Source organism: Tenrec ecaudatus, chromosome 8, assembly GCF_050624435.1.
Source record: "Tenrec ecaudatus isolate mTenEca1 chromosome 8, mTenEca1.hap1, whole genome shotgun sequence".
Taxonomy (NCBI): domain Eukaryota; kingdom Metazoa; phylum Chordata; class Mammalia; order Afrosoricida; family Tenrecidae; genus Tenrec; species Tenrec ecaudatus.
This window is the reverse complement of record NC_134537.1, coordinates 85,786,436-85,803,745: the sequence shown is the minus strand read 5'-3', so window position 1 is coordinate 85,803,745 and position 17,310 is coordinate 85,786,436. Positions and strand designations below refer to the sequence as shown.

The following is a 17,310-nucleotide window of genomic DNA, read 5'->3' as shown; positions in this document are numbered from 1 at the left end:
TTATCCCATGGCCTGTCTTCCATACTTCATCTCCGCCCTAACTTCGTTTCAGACACACTGGCCTTTCCCTCTGCCTGATGACACTGAGCTCGTTCCCATTTGGGGGTCTTTTCTCTTCCCACGTTCTCTTCCTGGAATACTCTTCCCACAAATGCATTGACTGCCAGGTAACATGTTCTTGTGAGCATCAGTAAATAAGGCAGAACCACAACCCTGAGATGATCCAGGTGTGGGAGGAAAATCCATGTGGATGAAATTAAGGGAGAATGGAAGAAGAGGGCAGAAATAAAGGAAGGTAGCAGGATGGGATATTTCCATCGCCGGCACCTTCAAATGACTCAGACCTCTGCTCAATGTCCTTCCTCAGAGACAGCTTCCCTGACCACCTTTTCCAAAGCACTCATTTTCTAGTTGCTGTCTCTAGTTGATGATGATCAAGGACTGCAGCCTTCAGGATGGACTGCAACTCAGTGACACAAAGACCAATATCCTCACAGCGGGACCGATAGCTAACATCATGATAGTCAAAGAAAAGATTGAAATTGTCAGGGATTTCATCTTGCTTGGATTCCCAACCAATGCTAATGGAAGCAGCAATCAAGAGATCAAAAGACGCATTGCAGTGGGTAAATCAGCTGCACAAGACCTCTCCAAAATATTGAAAAGGAAGAAGGTAACTTTGAGGACTAAGGTGGGCCTAACCCACGCCATGGACTTTTCAATTGCCTCATATGCATGTGACCATTGAACACTGCAAAAAGAAGACCCAAGAAGAATCACTGCTTTTGAATTACGGTGCTGGAGAAGACTACTGAAAGTACCATGGACTGCCAGCAGAACCAATGCACCTGCCTTACAAGAAGTGCAGCCAGAATGCTCCTTAGAGGCAAGGAGGGTGGACATGTTATTAGGAGAGACCAGTCTCCTGAGGAGGACATCATGCTTGGTGATGGAAAAGGGCAGCATAAAGAAGAAGGCTCTCCGTCCGACAGACTGACACAGTGGCTGTAACAATGAACTCAGGCGTAGGCACTGGTAAAGGATGACCCCGGACAGTGCTTTGTTCTGTCGTGCGCAGGGTCACCATGAGCCATAATCGACTGGATGGCACTGAGTTTGATTTTGGCTTATCTTCTTTGTGACTTGTCTCCCTCTTTAAAGTGTAAGTCATATGAAGATGAGAACTTTATCTTACCAGCTTCTATAGCCCAGAAGCTAGAGCTATGCCGGTCCATGGAAGGCATGTAATCAATACTAGTTCCAATGAGTGAACATATGAGTGAAACAACTATACTTCTTTGGGAGTGAGAGGAGTTCAATTGTTTAATATGATTTCAATAGAACCTTTCATAGATCCACAGAAAACCCAACCAACATGTACCTATCTCCATCGAGAAAAGTCAAAGACAAAATTTTAAATAATTTTTCTTTAAAATTACCCTCTTCCACCTATTCTTAATTGATATCTAGCTAGATATTTATACTTCTTGAGAATAGGGGACTAAGTCCAAATAAGAAAAACTATACTAAAAATAGAATTATTAAAAATTTGTCATATGTCTGATTTTTATCTTGACCTATATATTTTCTCTCTACCCCTTATTTCCTCTTTCAGCATACCCTAGTCTAAGTGAACTCTGTGCCTTCAGAGAGTTTGGTTTTCCTCCTATTTAATCTTCATATCAACAGTTACTGTTTTTACTAAGACAAGTGATTTGCATGAGAATCCTTAACGTGTTTTTATTTCTTGCCAAACCCCATTCAAACGATCATGCAAAGCTTTACGTTGATAAATTCCTGTCCTTCCAGATCTAGCTCATGGAGCCTACTTTCTGATCTAACCCAAGTGCACTTGGCCATCACTGTTGAACCAGCTCCTTTTTGCTTCTCTGTCCACGCGCACATTTCATTCTCTGTGCCTTTCCACTACGTGACTTTCCCTGTAGTTAGAAAATTCTCTGTTCTCTTTGGCCATCCCAATTCCTCCCCATCTTTAAAAACCTTCTTCAACTTCCATCTACTCCTTGGAGCCTTGTCCCACTCTTCCAGCCCACACTGAAACTTTTATTCCACTCATTGTAACTACCAAGCATCTCGAATTTACTGTGTCTCCAACAGCTCTACATGTTGAACTAGAGAATGGACCTTGCATGTTGTCTGTACCTGGGACTCATATTTATTGGCATTCAGTAATCATTAGAGGAACAGGTGACCCCCCCTTTCAAAGACCTGTAAGGTGAGTCACTCGGCAGCATCATTGGCAAAGGGTATCTTGAATCCTTTCCAAGAAAGTTTAATGATAGCGAGCAACTTCGTAGAATTCTTTTATCTAATTGCTTGAACAAAAGACTGTCTAGCAGAATTCTAGAAGAGTTGCGTATGTAAGATTGCATGCCTGAAATGAACTGCCAGGGCCATCTTCTCAGGCCATGCCGAAACTGTCTAAATAAAAGACAAATTCGGAATTGAGTCCACCTTTCCCCCATTTGTCGCGCTGTCCCCTAGGTCACTCCTCTCACACTAGTAGCAAAAAGACCCAAGAACCTAGAAATATCGTAAAGTGGAGAGACCTTCTCACGGGGAGCCAGTCTCCCTGGCAGACAGAGCCTCTCTCACTTACCTGTGTAAATGAACCTGCCAGGGGCTCCTTTGCAGAACTGTTTGGATTTATAAGATAATGTCACTTCCACCACTCCAGGGATGTGTCGAGGAGGGGTCTGCACTCTGATGGCATGAGGAGTGATCAGCTGAGGAATAAGCAGCGGGGAAGAGAGATCTCCATTAGACAAGTCATCACAGAGGATACTGGGCTCTCGCCTGAACTTGCCTTGTTCCAGGGAAACTGGCACACTCACTGGGCTCCATTCGCACGCTTAAGGTTTCTCTCTCTCTCTCTTTTTGTCTCCCTAACCCAACCTAGGAAAAGACCAATCTAAGTCTTTTCTCTTGTACTGCTGATGATCTCACATAACAATGTAGCAATTTCCAAACCCAACCTAGCACTATTATCTTTTGGTAATACATTTTGTTGTTTTTCTGATTGTGAAAGTAAAACACACCCAATTTAGGAAATTGAGAAATTACGGGGAAATATCAAAAATATATTAATATCTCACAATCTAGAGTCAAAAATATTACTATTTGGTGTGTGTCCCCAGTATATTTCCTCGTGGGTGCATATTACATAATTAAGCAATACATCCACAGGCACTTTTGTCCTGATTTTTTTTCATTTAGCATTATAGGGTAGGCATTTTCCTTTCTGTGCCATGAATATTTTTCAAACCACACTCTCTTAATAGTGGAATTATATTCTTTCACTTAGCTAGTCAATCTGCCATTGTTCAATACTTAGGGCAATTCTAATGTTTCCCAATTATAAATAATAAATATTGCAAGGGATATTTGCCTTTTTAAAGGGTCTTATCTCTGTAGTCAATCATGACACACATGTCATTTTCTCTTGCTTCGATACTCAACAATGCTTCTCATGCTTCAGGAATGACTAATCCTCTCAGAATTAAAAAAAAAAATCCTTTGGGACAAGGCAATCCGAGAAGCAAGTTGCCTTTGCCTACCTCACTCCATACCAGCATGGTCCCAAACACCACCTGGAGACCATCAAAGAAGTTATCCCCAATGATGATGACCATGGCTCCACCTGTGGTCCAGCCTTCGCTTGGGCTGATGGCTTTGATGCAGGGGGTAGCTAAGAAGATAGGAAAGAAAACACTCAGTTCTATCCATCCATGGTTGAAGTTTCTGGGATGGGCTGCTCTTGAAAGCTGTTTGTCCTTCCCAAGAGTTCAAGCTGTGCTTTGTTGACTTGCCAACCTTCCCTAATTGGTTGTTGGTTTTCACCAGCCATTAAAACCTAATGAGTCACCCATTATGTATGAAAAAGTGAAACACTTAGCTAATTGTGCAAAGAGTGTTTATAAAACTCTGTTGTTTTTCCCATATTTTTCTAAGTTGATCACACTGGAAACGTGTAAATCCCTTTTCTCTCTCCACCTCCTCTGCCCCAGACTACAAGATGCTAAGGTTAACAGGGCTCCTTAATGGGCTAGGGAGAAAGAAGAAGGAAGCAAAATCTATCAGAGTTTAAGATTTCCCTCCCCCTGCCCACCACCCCCAGCTCTATCAAGAGATAGTTTCTAATCACTTTACTAACTCTGTAGGAAGAATTTTCTCCCCTTCATCCATATGTTCAAGGCCTCTGGACTTTACATCCCAACAGGAACCCAATCTGGTTTTCAGGCCATAACTAAAGTCAATCCATCACTCCATTTCCAAAGTTGACAGGGTCAAAGGTGAAGGAGAACTTTGGCAGGACTCCAAAAACATGAGCCTCCTTTGAACAGCCAGTCAATCACATCCAATCAGTCAGGGGAAAACTGGATGGGTTCCTAGTTCTCAACCCCGGGATTTTCGTCTCCCCTTTCAGTGCCCACTGAAGGAGAATTAACACCACTCCAAATTCTTTACTGATTCAATCATTTTCTTTCAGTTCATTAATTCTTATTTGAAATGATACAAGACACATTTTAAAGGCTGGGTTAAAAGGGGGACTGGTGGGCAGTACACAACAAAACATCACACTAAAAGAGCTGCCTAGATGGGCCATGTATTCTGTATTTTAATGTCTTCATATGCCAGGGAGCTGCAGACAATGGAAGAAATGGGAAGAACTAAGGTGGAATTCACTTGGTTTTGTCAGTTGTCTTAATTGATATATTTTAATGTTTTGGAACAACTTGAAGTTTAACAGTTACCGGTATTTCTAATTACTTTAATGCACTTGGAAAATGACCCAGAGCAGACCACGATTTCTTCTTGTCCAAGCAAACAAAAATCAATTAGTGTCAGTTTCATTCTGCACACTGTTTTGTTTTTGCTCACAATTTGTTTAAGGGCACATCTGACACTTATTCATACACGTCTGGCACTGTAATGTTCCTGTTTAACTAAGATGTCATGGGCCTACATTGGCCTGAAATGCCCGTCTAGCGAAAAGGAAAACACAGAACTGAATGGAAGAGACAGTGAGACATGGGGACCTTGGCATGGGCTGGGCCAACTGAGGGGGTGACACCCACTCAGGTTGGAGCCAGCAAGCGTTCACAACTTCATTTCCAAACCCCCGTTGATTTTGAACGCAGTGCCACTCTCTCACAGACATACATTTGCAATCCAAACAAGAAAACCCATGGAGGACTTCATTTCTCTACCATTCCTGACCCCTGCAGCCATACCTTCTGAAGGGTCAAGTCTTCTTGCTCTTCGTCCATGCTTAGAGTTGTTATGAACAAACATGTTGTCAGAGACAGCTAGCACATGTCCATCCACATTCACGGTTGTTGACAATACAACCTGTGTGTTACAAAAAAAATATGGGGGGGGGTGATCAGTTAATTTCACATAAAGTAGTTAAGAGCCAGAATTATTTTTGGCCAGACTCTCATATGATAAATGTGATATGGAGTCAAACTTGGGACAAGGACGTGTTCGGGGGATCTCAACGGATTGTTCTCTTGGTATCGTTGTAGCAGATGCTTTGGGGAGGAGAGGCTGACCTTCTCTGTGTGTTGTCATGTGTTGTGTTCAAACACTGGTCATCTACCTATTGCTTTCAGAAACCTTATTCTATATCGGAAGGACATGGACAAGCATTCCCAGTGATTCTTAAGCTGGAGTCAACTAGGAACCAATTGTGTATGATCAGGAAACCCAGATCTAAGCTCCAACTGGAAGCTCACTTTTCAGCTATTGTCCTGATATGTCCTAATCCAAGTCCGGGCTCCCAGATGCTGACTTACCACTGTGTGTGGCGTCCCTGCCCATTGGTGAGCAGTAGCAGAAATGCACAGGCTGCTGGCAAGAATATGAGGTTGCCAGAATTCAAGGTTGAAAATACAGGACATTTATTTTCTAATCTGAGCAAAGGCAAGAGGTGAGTATGGCGTAGTGGAAGACTAATGGATCTGGAGATAAACAGACAGGCCTCAAATCTCAGTTATGCTATGTTTTAACTTGCTAATCTTTCCAAAAATAAGTCTTCTTACCCATTTAACATAAATAGCAATGGGTTCCTACAAGGCTTTTGTGAGGCTGCAAGGTGTTAAGAGTGCATGGAAAGCATTTAAAACAGAGTCCGGTGGGTGACAAATTCAGATGAATTCTTCTACTTGCCTCACCCTGTCTTGTTTAATCAATCAATAAGACGGATGACAGAAATCATCAAATCTCTCTGGATGGGGTTCTGTACAAAAGGACTCTGGGGGCTACCTACCAAAAGTTAGAAGACATGGCTCCTACTCTCGAAAAACTTACTTTCAAGCGGGAAAAATATGACTAACCCTTCATGGGTACAGAGTATGATATCTAATTGGGTTTGATCATGTGTGCTGCAGTTCAGGAGCATATGAGACATTCAAAGAGGCAGCGATCTGCCAAGGTCTGAGCAGCCAGGGAAGGCATGTTGAGGGAGACTGGCCTTGCGCAGGGTCTCAGACTTCTTTGATCCAGGAAGATGAGCCATCCTAGAAATATGTCTAGTCTCAGCTAAAGTCATTTATGCACATCAATTTGTTTTGGAGCAATGAACCTGTTACATGTATAGGCATGCATATGGATAGAACTTTCAAAGAAGGGAATTTGAATAGGACCATAATGAGTGTCTAAAATTGGCTCTTCCTGCATACCCTCAAATTAAATCCATTGAAATTCTACTTGTAATTTTTTTTGTTATTGCACTTGTTATATCTACTTGTTATTTCACCCCATTCCTTGCTTATTCAATGAAGGAAAAAATCTTTGGCTCAGCCTGGCCTCCTAATAACCAGAGGATTCATTAGATAACAACTTTTAAACTTGCTGTTCTGAACATTCTCAGACTCAGAGTAACACAATGAATCCTCAGACAGCCGCCATCCAGCTGCAAGAATGTGTAAATGGTGCCATTCTCATTTCATCTGTACCACGCTCCCCATTCCCTTGCTCAATGGTGGAGATGCTTGCCTTGAAAGGATTTTTAAACTTGGATATAACAGAGACTCATGGAAACATATAAATCTTCGCCTTGTGATGCTGACAAATGGACACACCTGTGTAGCCCATATCACGGCCACCGTGTGAAACACAGCCATCTCAGTAAGTTGTCCGGTGTCTCTTCCCAGATAATCACCAGCCTCTGGCACACCCATCTGATTATTCTCATCTTAAACAGATGTTTAGATGGCATATTTTTTTAATTAATAGGTTTGAGTGAACCCCTAAGACATAAAAATCCACAAAAAATTTCCTCTATCCACATGGTAAAGGTACCATAAACACGATGGGGGCATCAATGAGTATCAATCATTCAACTCAACAGATTCTCTGTGGACACTCATCATGTGCTGGGTATCCTGACAGGCCCCAGTAATTCGAAAACGACAGGCTATGTGTTCTCAGTCTGCTCTGTGTCTCTTGCCTGTTTCAGCTCCTCGCTGTGAACACACTACAGATATAGTAGGGTGCTGCTCTTTCTTGTCTCCTGTGAACTTAAAGAAATCCAGGTCGTCAGAAGGAGACCTATCATTAACATACTCATTCATAATTAAGAGGCACCGCTTGTGTATCTCTGGGTCCGTTTTCATGGTGCAGATGTTAACATGTTTGGGGCTGGGAACAGTCCTTCCAAAACATTGCAATCCTGCCTGGCAACCAAAACACAGGAGACGGTCATCACTCCGCACGAGCTCACCAAGGGGCACGAGCTCTTCTGAGAGGAGTCTCAACACAGCACAAAGTCACCCACCGTCCACTGAAAGGGAAAGGCCGGGCCTCCACTCAAGGTCACAAAAGTGAGCTGAACGAGCAGGTTGCAAACACCTTATCGGTCATGCTGCTCTGTACGAAACTCACAAGAGAGGGGACAGAAGCACAGGGGAAAGAGATCACGCTCACAAATGGTGTGTACGAGTGGACGTTCACAGACAGAGCTGTCATCTCTGAAGAAGACACGAGAGGGTGATTCAGACTTTAATTGTGAACGAGCTGACCTGGGTGCACGGAGGGGCACCTCTGAGGATTAGGTGGATGTAAAGAGTGTTTTCTCTGCGATCACCTTAATTCATCCCACCAGGTGCTTGTCATACTGTACATTAATGTTCCCCCTGCATTCTCGTCACAAAATATGGGGCTGTCACGAGCCAGTTGATTTCATCATTGTCCATTTGGGTGGAGTGAGACTTAGTTCCAAAGTGAACATTTCCTGAATGACATACCGTGATGGTTCAGATGCACTTCATTATTTTCTATTAACAATGGAAATAAATTTTAATCTCTTGCTGGCTAGCCCCGGTCTCTCATGACAGCCAGGGAATTAACCTGAATTATTTCAGTGTCTGCGAAATTTATTACAAGATTTTAAATGATGTCCAAATGTGTGTGCATGTATGTGTGCACTTACGTATATGACAAGTTCTCCTTTTTTATATCTCAAGTATCTTAAACGATGAACCATCTGGACGAGCCTGCCAATTAAAATGAGCTTGCAAAATGCACAAGACCTAAGTGGCAAAGTCCCCAGCATGAAATCAGCTGTATTTGGTTGGCATTCTTATGTATCGAGGCACGCACCCTGACGTGCTGACTCTTAGGTGAATTCCCTCTACTTGTGGGAACGTGAGCTCCACTGTGGAGGAGAAGATACATTTGGTACATTCAAAGCTTCGGATTTAACTTCCTTCACTGTTTTCTGATGAATGATGACAACACCGATATTATCCTGCTCAGAGAAGCTAACAGTTCTGAATGTTTTAAGACTGAGGAAAGTGGAATGTGCATTCCAGCATTGTCTCACTCCCAGGCCTTCCCCTTCCACAAGCCAACTGCTTTCCCCTAGCGAGTATTTCCTGGGTCACGAAGGCTGACCCTTTCCATCTGGAATCAATCAGTCAACTCCTGACAACTTCCTGAAACACCTCACTCCATTTCCTGTTCTCTCCCCCTTCTCTCTTTCCCCCTGGTTTGCTTCACTCTTCAAAACTGCAGGCCACAGCAGCTTAATGTTAGAGGGTCAGACACAGTTAGACTCCAAAACACTACACAAGGACACCTTTGACCTTCAAAAATCTTTACATCTTAGCTAAACAAATCAAGGTCAACATTTCTTACCATTACCTTGTTAACTATTTGTATGCATCTTTGCCAGAGATCTTCTGATCATATAACCATCAATACCACTTGGATTCCTCAGATCATAGACGGGTCTGCTTTCAACCTAGTACAGTTAGAATTGAGAGAGGGTGCTATTTGGAGGTGCTGGACACCCCCAAATGACAGGGTCCCAGGAAGAAATAGGGAGAGGATCCCACTCGAAACAATTTGCGCTCATGACATGCCGCCTAACCCCATACTTATTCCTTTGAAAGCCGTCAGACTCTGTGGGCACCGCCATTTATTGGCACAACCCTGAAGGACACCAATCCGGAATACGGATGTCCAGAATCTGCGTGGGGCGGACACCCAGTGTCTGCTGCCGACAGTGGTGACAGCTTTCATTATTTCTGACAGTTGCTGCCTCTGTACTCCAGCTCCAAGCTCAGCTCGGAAAGGCTGCAGATCGAGAGACACGGCCGTGGATATGATAGCTCTCCTCACATGGTACAGCTCAAGTCAGCGCCCAAAGGGCCACCAATTATCGTCGATGTTGATAATATTTCTGAGGCGGTACCTCTAAGCCCATGTTCCAGGAAAGAGAAGTAGGGATCGATGGAAATGGCCTACTTTGGCGACCTGGTGGCATAGCGGTTACCCATTGGGCTGCGAGCTGCGTGGCCAGCAGTTCGAAACCACTAGTAGCTCCTCGGGAGAAACAGTTACCATCTCGGAAACCCCCAGGGGGTCGCTCTGAGTCAGCACTGACTCGATGGGAGTGAGTACCCCCAATCCAGTCAGACCTCTCCACCAAAAAGAAATGGCCTACTTTTTTGTAAAGTGAAAATGCTTTTCATTTTTTAACTCTTCCTGATTTGGTTTTGATATGACCTCGAGTTTGGGGTAAGGTCATATCAGTAGGCACAGCCCAAATAGGGAATGACAGGGGCAGGTTCCATTGTGAATCATCTAATCACCCAGCAGTCCGGCTGATTTCAGTTGAGTTGATTACCAAGAGAAACATGAATAATAAAGTTGAACACCCCCTGGAAAAACACAAGGCAGGTTTAGGAACCCAATCTGCAAATCTGTTAGTAATCTGTTAAAAGTCCAGAGAAAAACTGATTGGCTTTCTCAAATTAGATATATTTTTTCTCATTACCCAAAAGTTCTCCCACATCCCTTACTCTCATAATTTATACAAAGCAGGAGCTGAGTTGTAAAGAGTTCTTTCCTGCCCATAAAAGACCAGTGTGGGAGTTACTCTCTAGGCGGACACAACCGTTAATCTGCCTGTACAACTAATTTTCAACAGAGGAACGGCCTCTTTGGTATAAGAATGGTATCGTGCGCCCCAGCGACTCTTACCAAACGCAGTCCTTCCCACCCTGGAGTTCCTTTTGTGCCTCGTTTGAAGCGTCCTTGTGCTTTGGGGAACATCACACTTTTGTTTTTACCAACTCTCCCTACAACAGATCCTACTCAAAGCTCAGCCGACTGTAGGATTTCGTTGAGTCATGTCCGTCCGTCAGAGGACGGGCCACCTTGAACCTTGCCCCTAGCTCGTTTTTCTCAGCTCACACCCAGGTGTTCCTACAAAGACCCTAAATCTCACACAAAGGGGTATAAGAGAGAGAGAGAAGTCGAGATGAAAAATGTGTGGAGCGACTACACGGGCTGCTCTTTGAAGCGGACAACCGATCCAGCGTCTGTCTTCACGGGAGAACGGTTACACCCGTTGTCAAGCCCCTCACAGTGATCGGCGGCCTTGCTCTGCAAACACGCCGAATTCGACCACTGGGCAGACCCAGCCCCCCGCCCCCCCCCCCATTCCAATGAGGGTCATGGACCCCTGCGCTGAATGTGGGGCCTTCGGAGGTTTGACCTCAGGAAAGTTACAGGGCCGCATTTATAACGCGCTCGACAGGGAAGCCTCGGATGCCTACTTAGGAACGCACATACAGCAAACTAAATGAACACGGTCTTGGAAATTCCTGTTATTTTTGCCAAGTATGGAAAAAATTCTTTATGACATTTTACATCTGGAAATGGAATTAAATTCATTTTGTGCCCTTCCCTTATAACTGTTCGCTTGCTATATATGTTATTTCAGCTTTCCCAACGCCTCACGAGCACGTGGGGGTTTTATTTTCCACCTGTGGAAGGAGGAAAAGGGCACAGAGACCATTGCCGGGCGGGAGAAAAGCAAGCCGACTTCTGGTTATGGTCGGCAACCAAGTTGGGAGTCCACAGGCGAGAAAAAAATAGCACACGAGCGCGCTTAGAGACTGGCGAATTCTCACAATCCGCGAGGTGCGGCTGGTGAAATGATTTTGTTTCCGTGAACCGGGGAATCGAACCGCTCCTGCGGGGAAACTGCCGGCCCACCCCAGCTACATGGAATCGGAATCTACCTTTTAACAAGCTTGCGCAAGCATCGGAATTAGCACGCGACCTCTAAGAATGAAATTTGGCGCTTTGACTTCGAATGGCAACCCGTGGGAGCTTTCTTCTTCAAAGACCAGTCGTGTATGGATAGGAATCACGTGGGGATTTGTGGGTCACGGGGAAGCCTGCGAAGCCTCCATCGACTCACGACACCGCTTCCCTTCATCTCCAGGCCAGGACTCCGCCATTCCCACCCAGCCTCATTTTGCTCCCTTGAGTCCACTCTGCTGTTCCCAGCCAAACTTTATGCCAAGCGGGGTGGCTGGGACCGCGGGGCAGTATTTGCATTAGCTAGAGCTTTGAGTCGCCAGGAAGTTGTGTGTATTTACTACAGTTCATTGTTTGGCTTGGTCTCCCTCTCCCACCACGCTCTGCCACCGGAAGCATCGTGAATCACCCCTTGTCCAGCAAAACGCAGAAGCAAAGCAAGACACATCGGCACCGAAGCCATCTTCTCGCAGAACTAAGGAAGCAGGCTTCCAATCGATCCATCCCAGTCCAACCTGCTTCTGAGAAGTTCCATTGCCAGCCCAGACAGCCTGAGGTAGAATGGACACTTTAACCGGATCTCTGGGTGATTCTGACACCAAGTGTTTCCTGGGTGTAGTTGGCGATCTTGGTAAAATGTTGGTTCTTAATGAAAATTACCTTAGCGCCAGTTTTCAAACTGGAACGAACAAGTATGAAGGCTTTGCATCTGATTGCCCAAGAATATGCTCCAAATTTGCTGCCATCGAGTGGATGCTGACTCACGGCTACCCTTCAGGGCAGGGTAGAACTGCCCTATGTGGCTTTCTCAGAGTACCCCCCTTTTCCAGAGTAGCTTCATCTTTCTCCCTCAGAATGGCTTGTGGTTTAAACTGCTGACCTTATGGTTAGCAGCCTAACCTGTAACCCACGATGCGACCGGCGCTCCAAGACTCTGCCCAGGGGTCGGCACCCATGTCCAAACTGGAATTCCCTAAGAGGTAGGCTTCCTTTCCACCTACACAAAGTCTGGCCTATCCTTTCCCCAAAGTTATTAAGGTTTGCACTTCTCTCTCTCACCCGGAGGACTCAGAACACATTTCCTCCAGGCATTGGCCAAAATTCTTATCATTGTGGGGCTTTTTTGGGTCCCCAGCGAGACATCGAGAGTCAGTGGGGCCAGTAGGTGGCTAGACTGTCACACCTCGAAAGCCTGGGAGGGTCCCACAGGAAGCCTTCTCCAAGCTTAAGGCCTTGGGCTGGGCGGAAGAGCTTCAGATCAGTCGAGTTTCTGGATTTGTTTTGGTTTGCTTTGCTTTGCTTTTTCCGTGCCTCCAAAGAGATCATTACTATTTCTTAACTGGAAATATCTGGCTTGCTTTGCCACCAGATAATGGACTCACCTGTGGATCAGAGAGGCCATCCATCAAGTGATTTTCATTATGTGCTCTAACCTGCCGCTCAGTAGCACAGCGTACTTCAAGTGGTGGGTGAGATCACAAAGCAGCTGGAGGAGCTCTTGCACCGAATGATTTGAACTGAAGAAACCTGCAGGCAGCTGGAGCTGGAGTACATTCTTACCATTTGGAGTTAATTTAAACTCTCGTCTCCCTCTTAAACTGGTGTGAGAGAAACATTCAACATTTTTTATTTCAGGGAAATAGATGGTGGTGCCATTAAAAAGTTTTATATAAGAGCTGGGGTTTAAAACAAAATCATAAAGGGTAAGATGGATCTCGGCCTGGTCCCAACATGTGAGTAGCCCTACCCTTTGCTCTTGCATCGCTTAGGAGATCACACTGCACTGCCCATCACCCCACTGTGCGGGTGAGGTGGCTCTGTCATACACACTCCTTTCCCCCGTGCTCTTGTGTTGCCTCCAGCCGGTGGCAGGCACTGTACCTCTCAGAGTGTCACACGCCCCTGCTGGGGTCAGTCCCCACACAGCCTCCCTGTCTTTCTTCAGTTGAGTCAAATAGATCCTTGGGTCCCCAATTTCCTTCTTCCTCACCCCTGTGCATTTCTTCTCACTCACTCAGAGGTCTCGACACACCTCCCAGGGGTGGCTTCCCCAGTGCCAAGCCCTTCCCTCGTTCCCTTTGAGCCTCCTGCAAGACTCCATCCCACCGGGCCCATCAGCTCAGAATCAGCCCAGCACCAATCAGGCCCCAATCAGGCCCCAGATGTGATTTTTCTTCCTCTCAAAAGGTATGTGCTGTTTCATACATCCTGATGCTTCCCTTCCCTCTTGAGTTGAACGATGACAACGCCGGTGTGGGAAATGAAACCCAGGATTGATGAGCCCGTAGGGACAGCAAATAGAACACAGGGGGGAGAAAAAGGAGGTGATGTCAAGGAATCCAGGATGGAAAACTGTGTTTGGAAACTGAGTTTAGAAACTGCTTGATGTGATTGAACTATGGAATGATAGTGACATGTGCATTAACTCCCAAGTAATAATTTTTTTTAAAAAAGCACAGATCCAGAAATGGGTTTGGGGCTCACACTAAATCCTAGCTCTGACTTAAGAGCAATGAGTTCTTACGCCATGGCCCTGATACATACTGGCCCTCAGAAAGGAAGCACAGAAGATACAGGTGCTGTAGCAAAATGTGGCCAAGAAATTAGATGGTGCCCGGCAATCAGATAAAATAGCATCTGGGGTCTTAAAGGCTTATCTCCAAACAAGCAGCCATCTAAGTGAGATGTCAACTACGTCCACACGGCAGAAGCACACCATCATCAGTCACTGAAGGATTAGAATCCATATAATCCGAAGTCGAAGAAGAGATCAGCATCAGACCCTAAATGCTGCGAATCGAGTGTGCAGAGGCAATGGGTGACAGTGGGAACCCAAGCTTCATCTGAGGAACTGCACAGGAAACAAGCCCCTGGAGAACTCCCCCTACCTAAAATTGAGGGATGGAGGAAAGTGGTCACTTGGGAGAGTCGAGTATAGAAAATCAAAGGCAGGAATCTGACTTGAGGAGTTAAAACTTTGTCATCCCCCTTGTGACGCAGGCTGGACTGGATCTGGTTTCCACAACTTTCTGCATTTTGGGTTTGTACGTTTGTCTGTACTTGATTGGTTTTGGTATGTTCATACTGGTGTGTAGCTCAGTGGCGTTACGTCAGAGGAGGACACCCTCTTGAAGTTGTGTTAGAAGGCTGTTCTCCATCTTTTGGTATACGATACCCAAGGCTGATGAAGCTACAGGGACAGCAAGTAGAGTCCCGGGCTCGGGGGAAAGGGTATGGTGGTTGGAGGGGTAAAAGGGAGATCATGTCAAGGAGTCTATGTAGAAAAAGAATATTTGGAAACTGATTGTGGTAGCAATTGTACAATTCTGCTTGATGTGATTGAACCATGGAATGCTATGATATGCATATTAAATTCTAATTAATAATACTATTTTTTAAAAGGAAGATGTAAGGCCTGAATGTACACTTCTGTTTTATCCCAGGCATAAATTGTATGAAATAAATGAAATAAAAATGACTAATACTATGGTGGAACGGAGGCTTGCTTAATTGAAAAAGGGAGTAATTTAGGGGGTGAATGTGAAACATTCAAGAGTCACTCAGAAAAGTTCAGCCAGTGGCAGAAAAACTCTTCATCGTGCTTACAAGGAAGCTTCGCATTGGAGAGCTGGAGTTCATGAAAAGTGACTTGGGGTTGGAGATGCGTCAAGTCAAACACTCCCAACTCCAGAATTACCCAATTAACCAACTCACACTACCTGCACGATGGGAAGCACGCCAGGCCTGTGCAACGGTTCTTTCATTCCTACAGCATTCTTTAAGTCGAGGAGTGGGGGGGGGCGGGGAAGAAATGGACACCCAAAACTTTGGAGCTACTCAATTCAAGTGAAGAATTGGCTGATATTAAAGTCCTGACACTGAGGAAGCTGTGGGAATCTTCCAAACTCTTCAGAAGGGCCACCCCCTTGCCATGATTATAACGGCGGAGATGAGGCAGTGCTCAAATGACACCTACTCACTCAGACCTGACCCCCTCTCTGCCTTACAGCAGGCACCACAGAGGTGCTGTGTATCACGCAGGATGCTCTGCTTCTGAACAAGTCACGTTCAGACCGTAGAAGCCACCTGAGTGACAGAAATCACTTTTTCCTTCTTCCTGTATCACCCTGGTAGAATGGATGCTCCTTGAGGGCAGGGACTTGTGATTACGGTTGTTGTCCTTTCGCACCCAGGGTAGTACCAGGAGCATAGAATGTGCTCGGTGAGATTGGTTGGGCAAATGAAGAACATGAATGATTGCACCTGTGTGTCGCCATGGTTTGTATATGAGTGTGACTTGCAACAACAGGTTACTAATGAGCGTGGTTGACAGCAATATGCTCTGCTGGCTCTCCAGCTCTACCGGGTGGTGGAGTTTGAAGGTGGAACGCGAGAGCGTACCTGCCCCTTGTTCCTGGCTTGATTGTCTTCTGGGTTTTACAACTGCCTGCTTTCCACGCACAATGCAGAGAAATAAAGAGTGGGGTTCATTGCATCTTAATAAGCCTGTCAGCTTAAGCTAGACACAAACTTATTTTCTTTCCCTTCATTGCACTGTTAATCTGGGCGTTTCACCTAATTGTTTCCAACGGGGACCGAAGTGACTTTCTACAGGCATGGTCCATGGATTCAGATACCTTCAGGGCCCTGGAAATCTTTTATTCTCACTTCCATCTTTCCTTCCTTTCTCTTAAAAATGTACTTAATAACAATTCATTGAGCTCGATGGACTGTATAGTATTATGCTAGACATTGGTAGGACTTCTTTTCTTTTTAATGAAAAAAAAAACAACATACCAATTATTCTCACTGTCTACTGAGAGACAAACTGTAATAGCAATGCAACAAGATGCGTACTATGGATTCAGTTTTGTGATGTTGGTGCAGAAGAGGGAGCCAGCAGCCCTGCGAGGAAGAGTCAGAAAATGCCTGAGAATTTCAGGTTTAATCTGGAAGCACGTGTGATGATCACAAGTTGGAGGGAACCGAAGGGGTCTCAGTCAGTGGCACGAGGCATGGAAAGGGCCCAGACTGTAATAGAGACCTGAAATGAGCACCGAGCACTCGTGCATCTGTGGAGAAGGGTCTGGCAGAAGAGTAGCCCTGTCGGAGGCCACTGAGTGTGTCTCATCAGCCATGCTTCCTCCACCGCTGGGGACAGCCACTCTTCCTGGCAGGGTCTAAGTCAGGCTGTGACAGGACCAGAGGTGCTTTACAGGTAAGTAGTGCTGAGCAAGTCAGGCAAGGACAGGAGAGCCGCACTACAGTGTTTCAAGAGAGAGATGGATTGAATAGACACTTAAGAGAAAGAAGCGACACTTTAGCAATAAAAAGGAGGGCTGGGTTGCCAAGGAAGGGAAAGATTGGGGAATGCTATTGAGTTCTCCTTAAACATGTGCTCACTGGTCATTCAAGCAGAGTGCCCAGGAGGGGAGTAGAGCTCTCTGAGTTTGTCTGCAGCTCCAGAGTGGGAGAGAGGCTCAGCATGGGATCGAGGAGTCATCTGGGAACAGATGGCATTTGAAGCTAAGAGAGTGGAAAGATGACCAGGAAGAGTCCTGAAGGGACAGATCCTCATCACGTGGTTAAAGGACATATCGAATGACTATTTGGAAGTAGATTAATTCTGGTTTTGCAGATCAAAGTTTCTTAATCTACAGTCTATAGAATGCTAAGGGTCTTTCTTCAAGAGGTCTGGGAACTCTAAATTTTAAGCAAAACTTTGTGTAA

General features: G+C 45.2%; 1 protein-coding gene across 1 annotated transcript in view; it reads right to left on the bottom strand.

The window, feature by feature from the left end:
• Positions 1-17,310, bottom strand: part of EBF2 (EBF transcription factor 2) — a 212,435-nt gene that overhangs the window by 41,928 nt on the left and 153,197 nt on the right. Inside the window, exons 8-10 of the mRNA XM_075556487.1 lie at positions 5,256-5,373; positions 3,579-3,709; positions 2,621-2,747 (exon numbers count right to left, since the gene is read on the bottom strand). Of these exons, the coding sequence (XP_075412602.1) occupies positions 2,621-2,747; positions 3,579-3,709; positions 5,256-5,373 (376 nt within the window). The remainder of the gene's footprint in view (positions 1-2,620; positions 2,748-3,578; positions 3,710-5,255; positions 5,374-17,310) is intronic.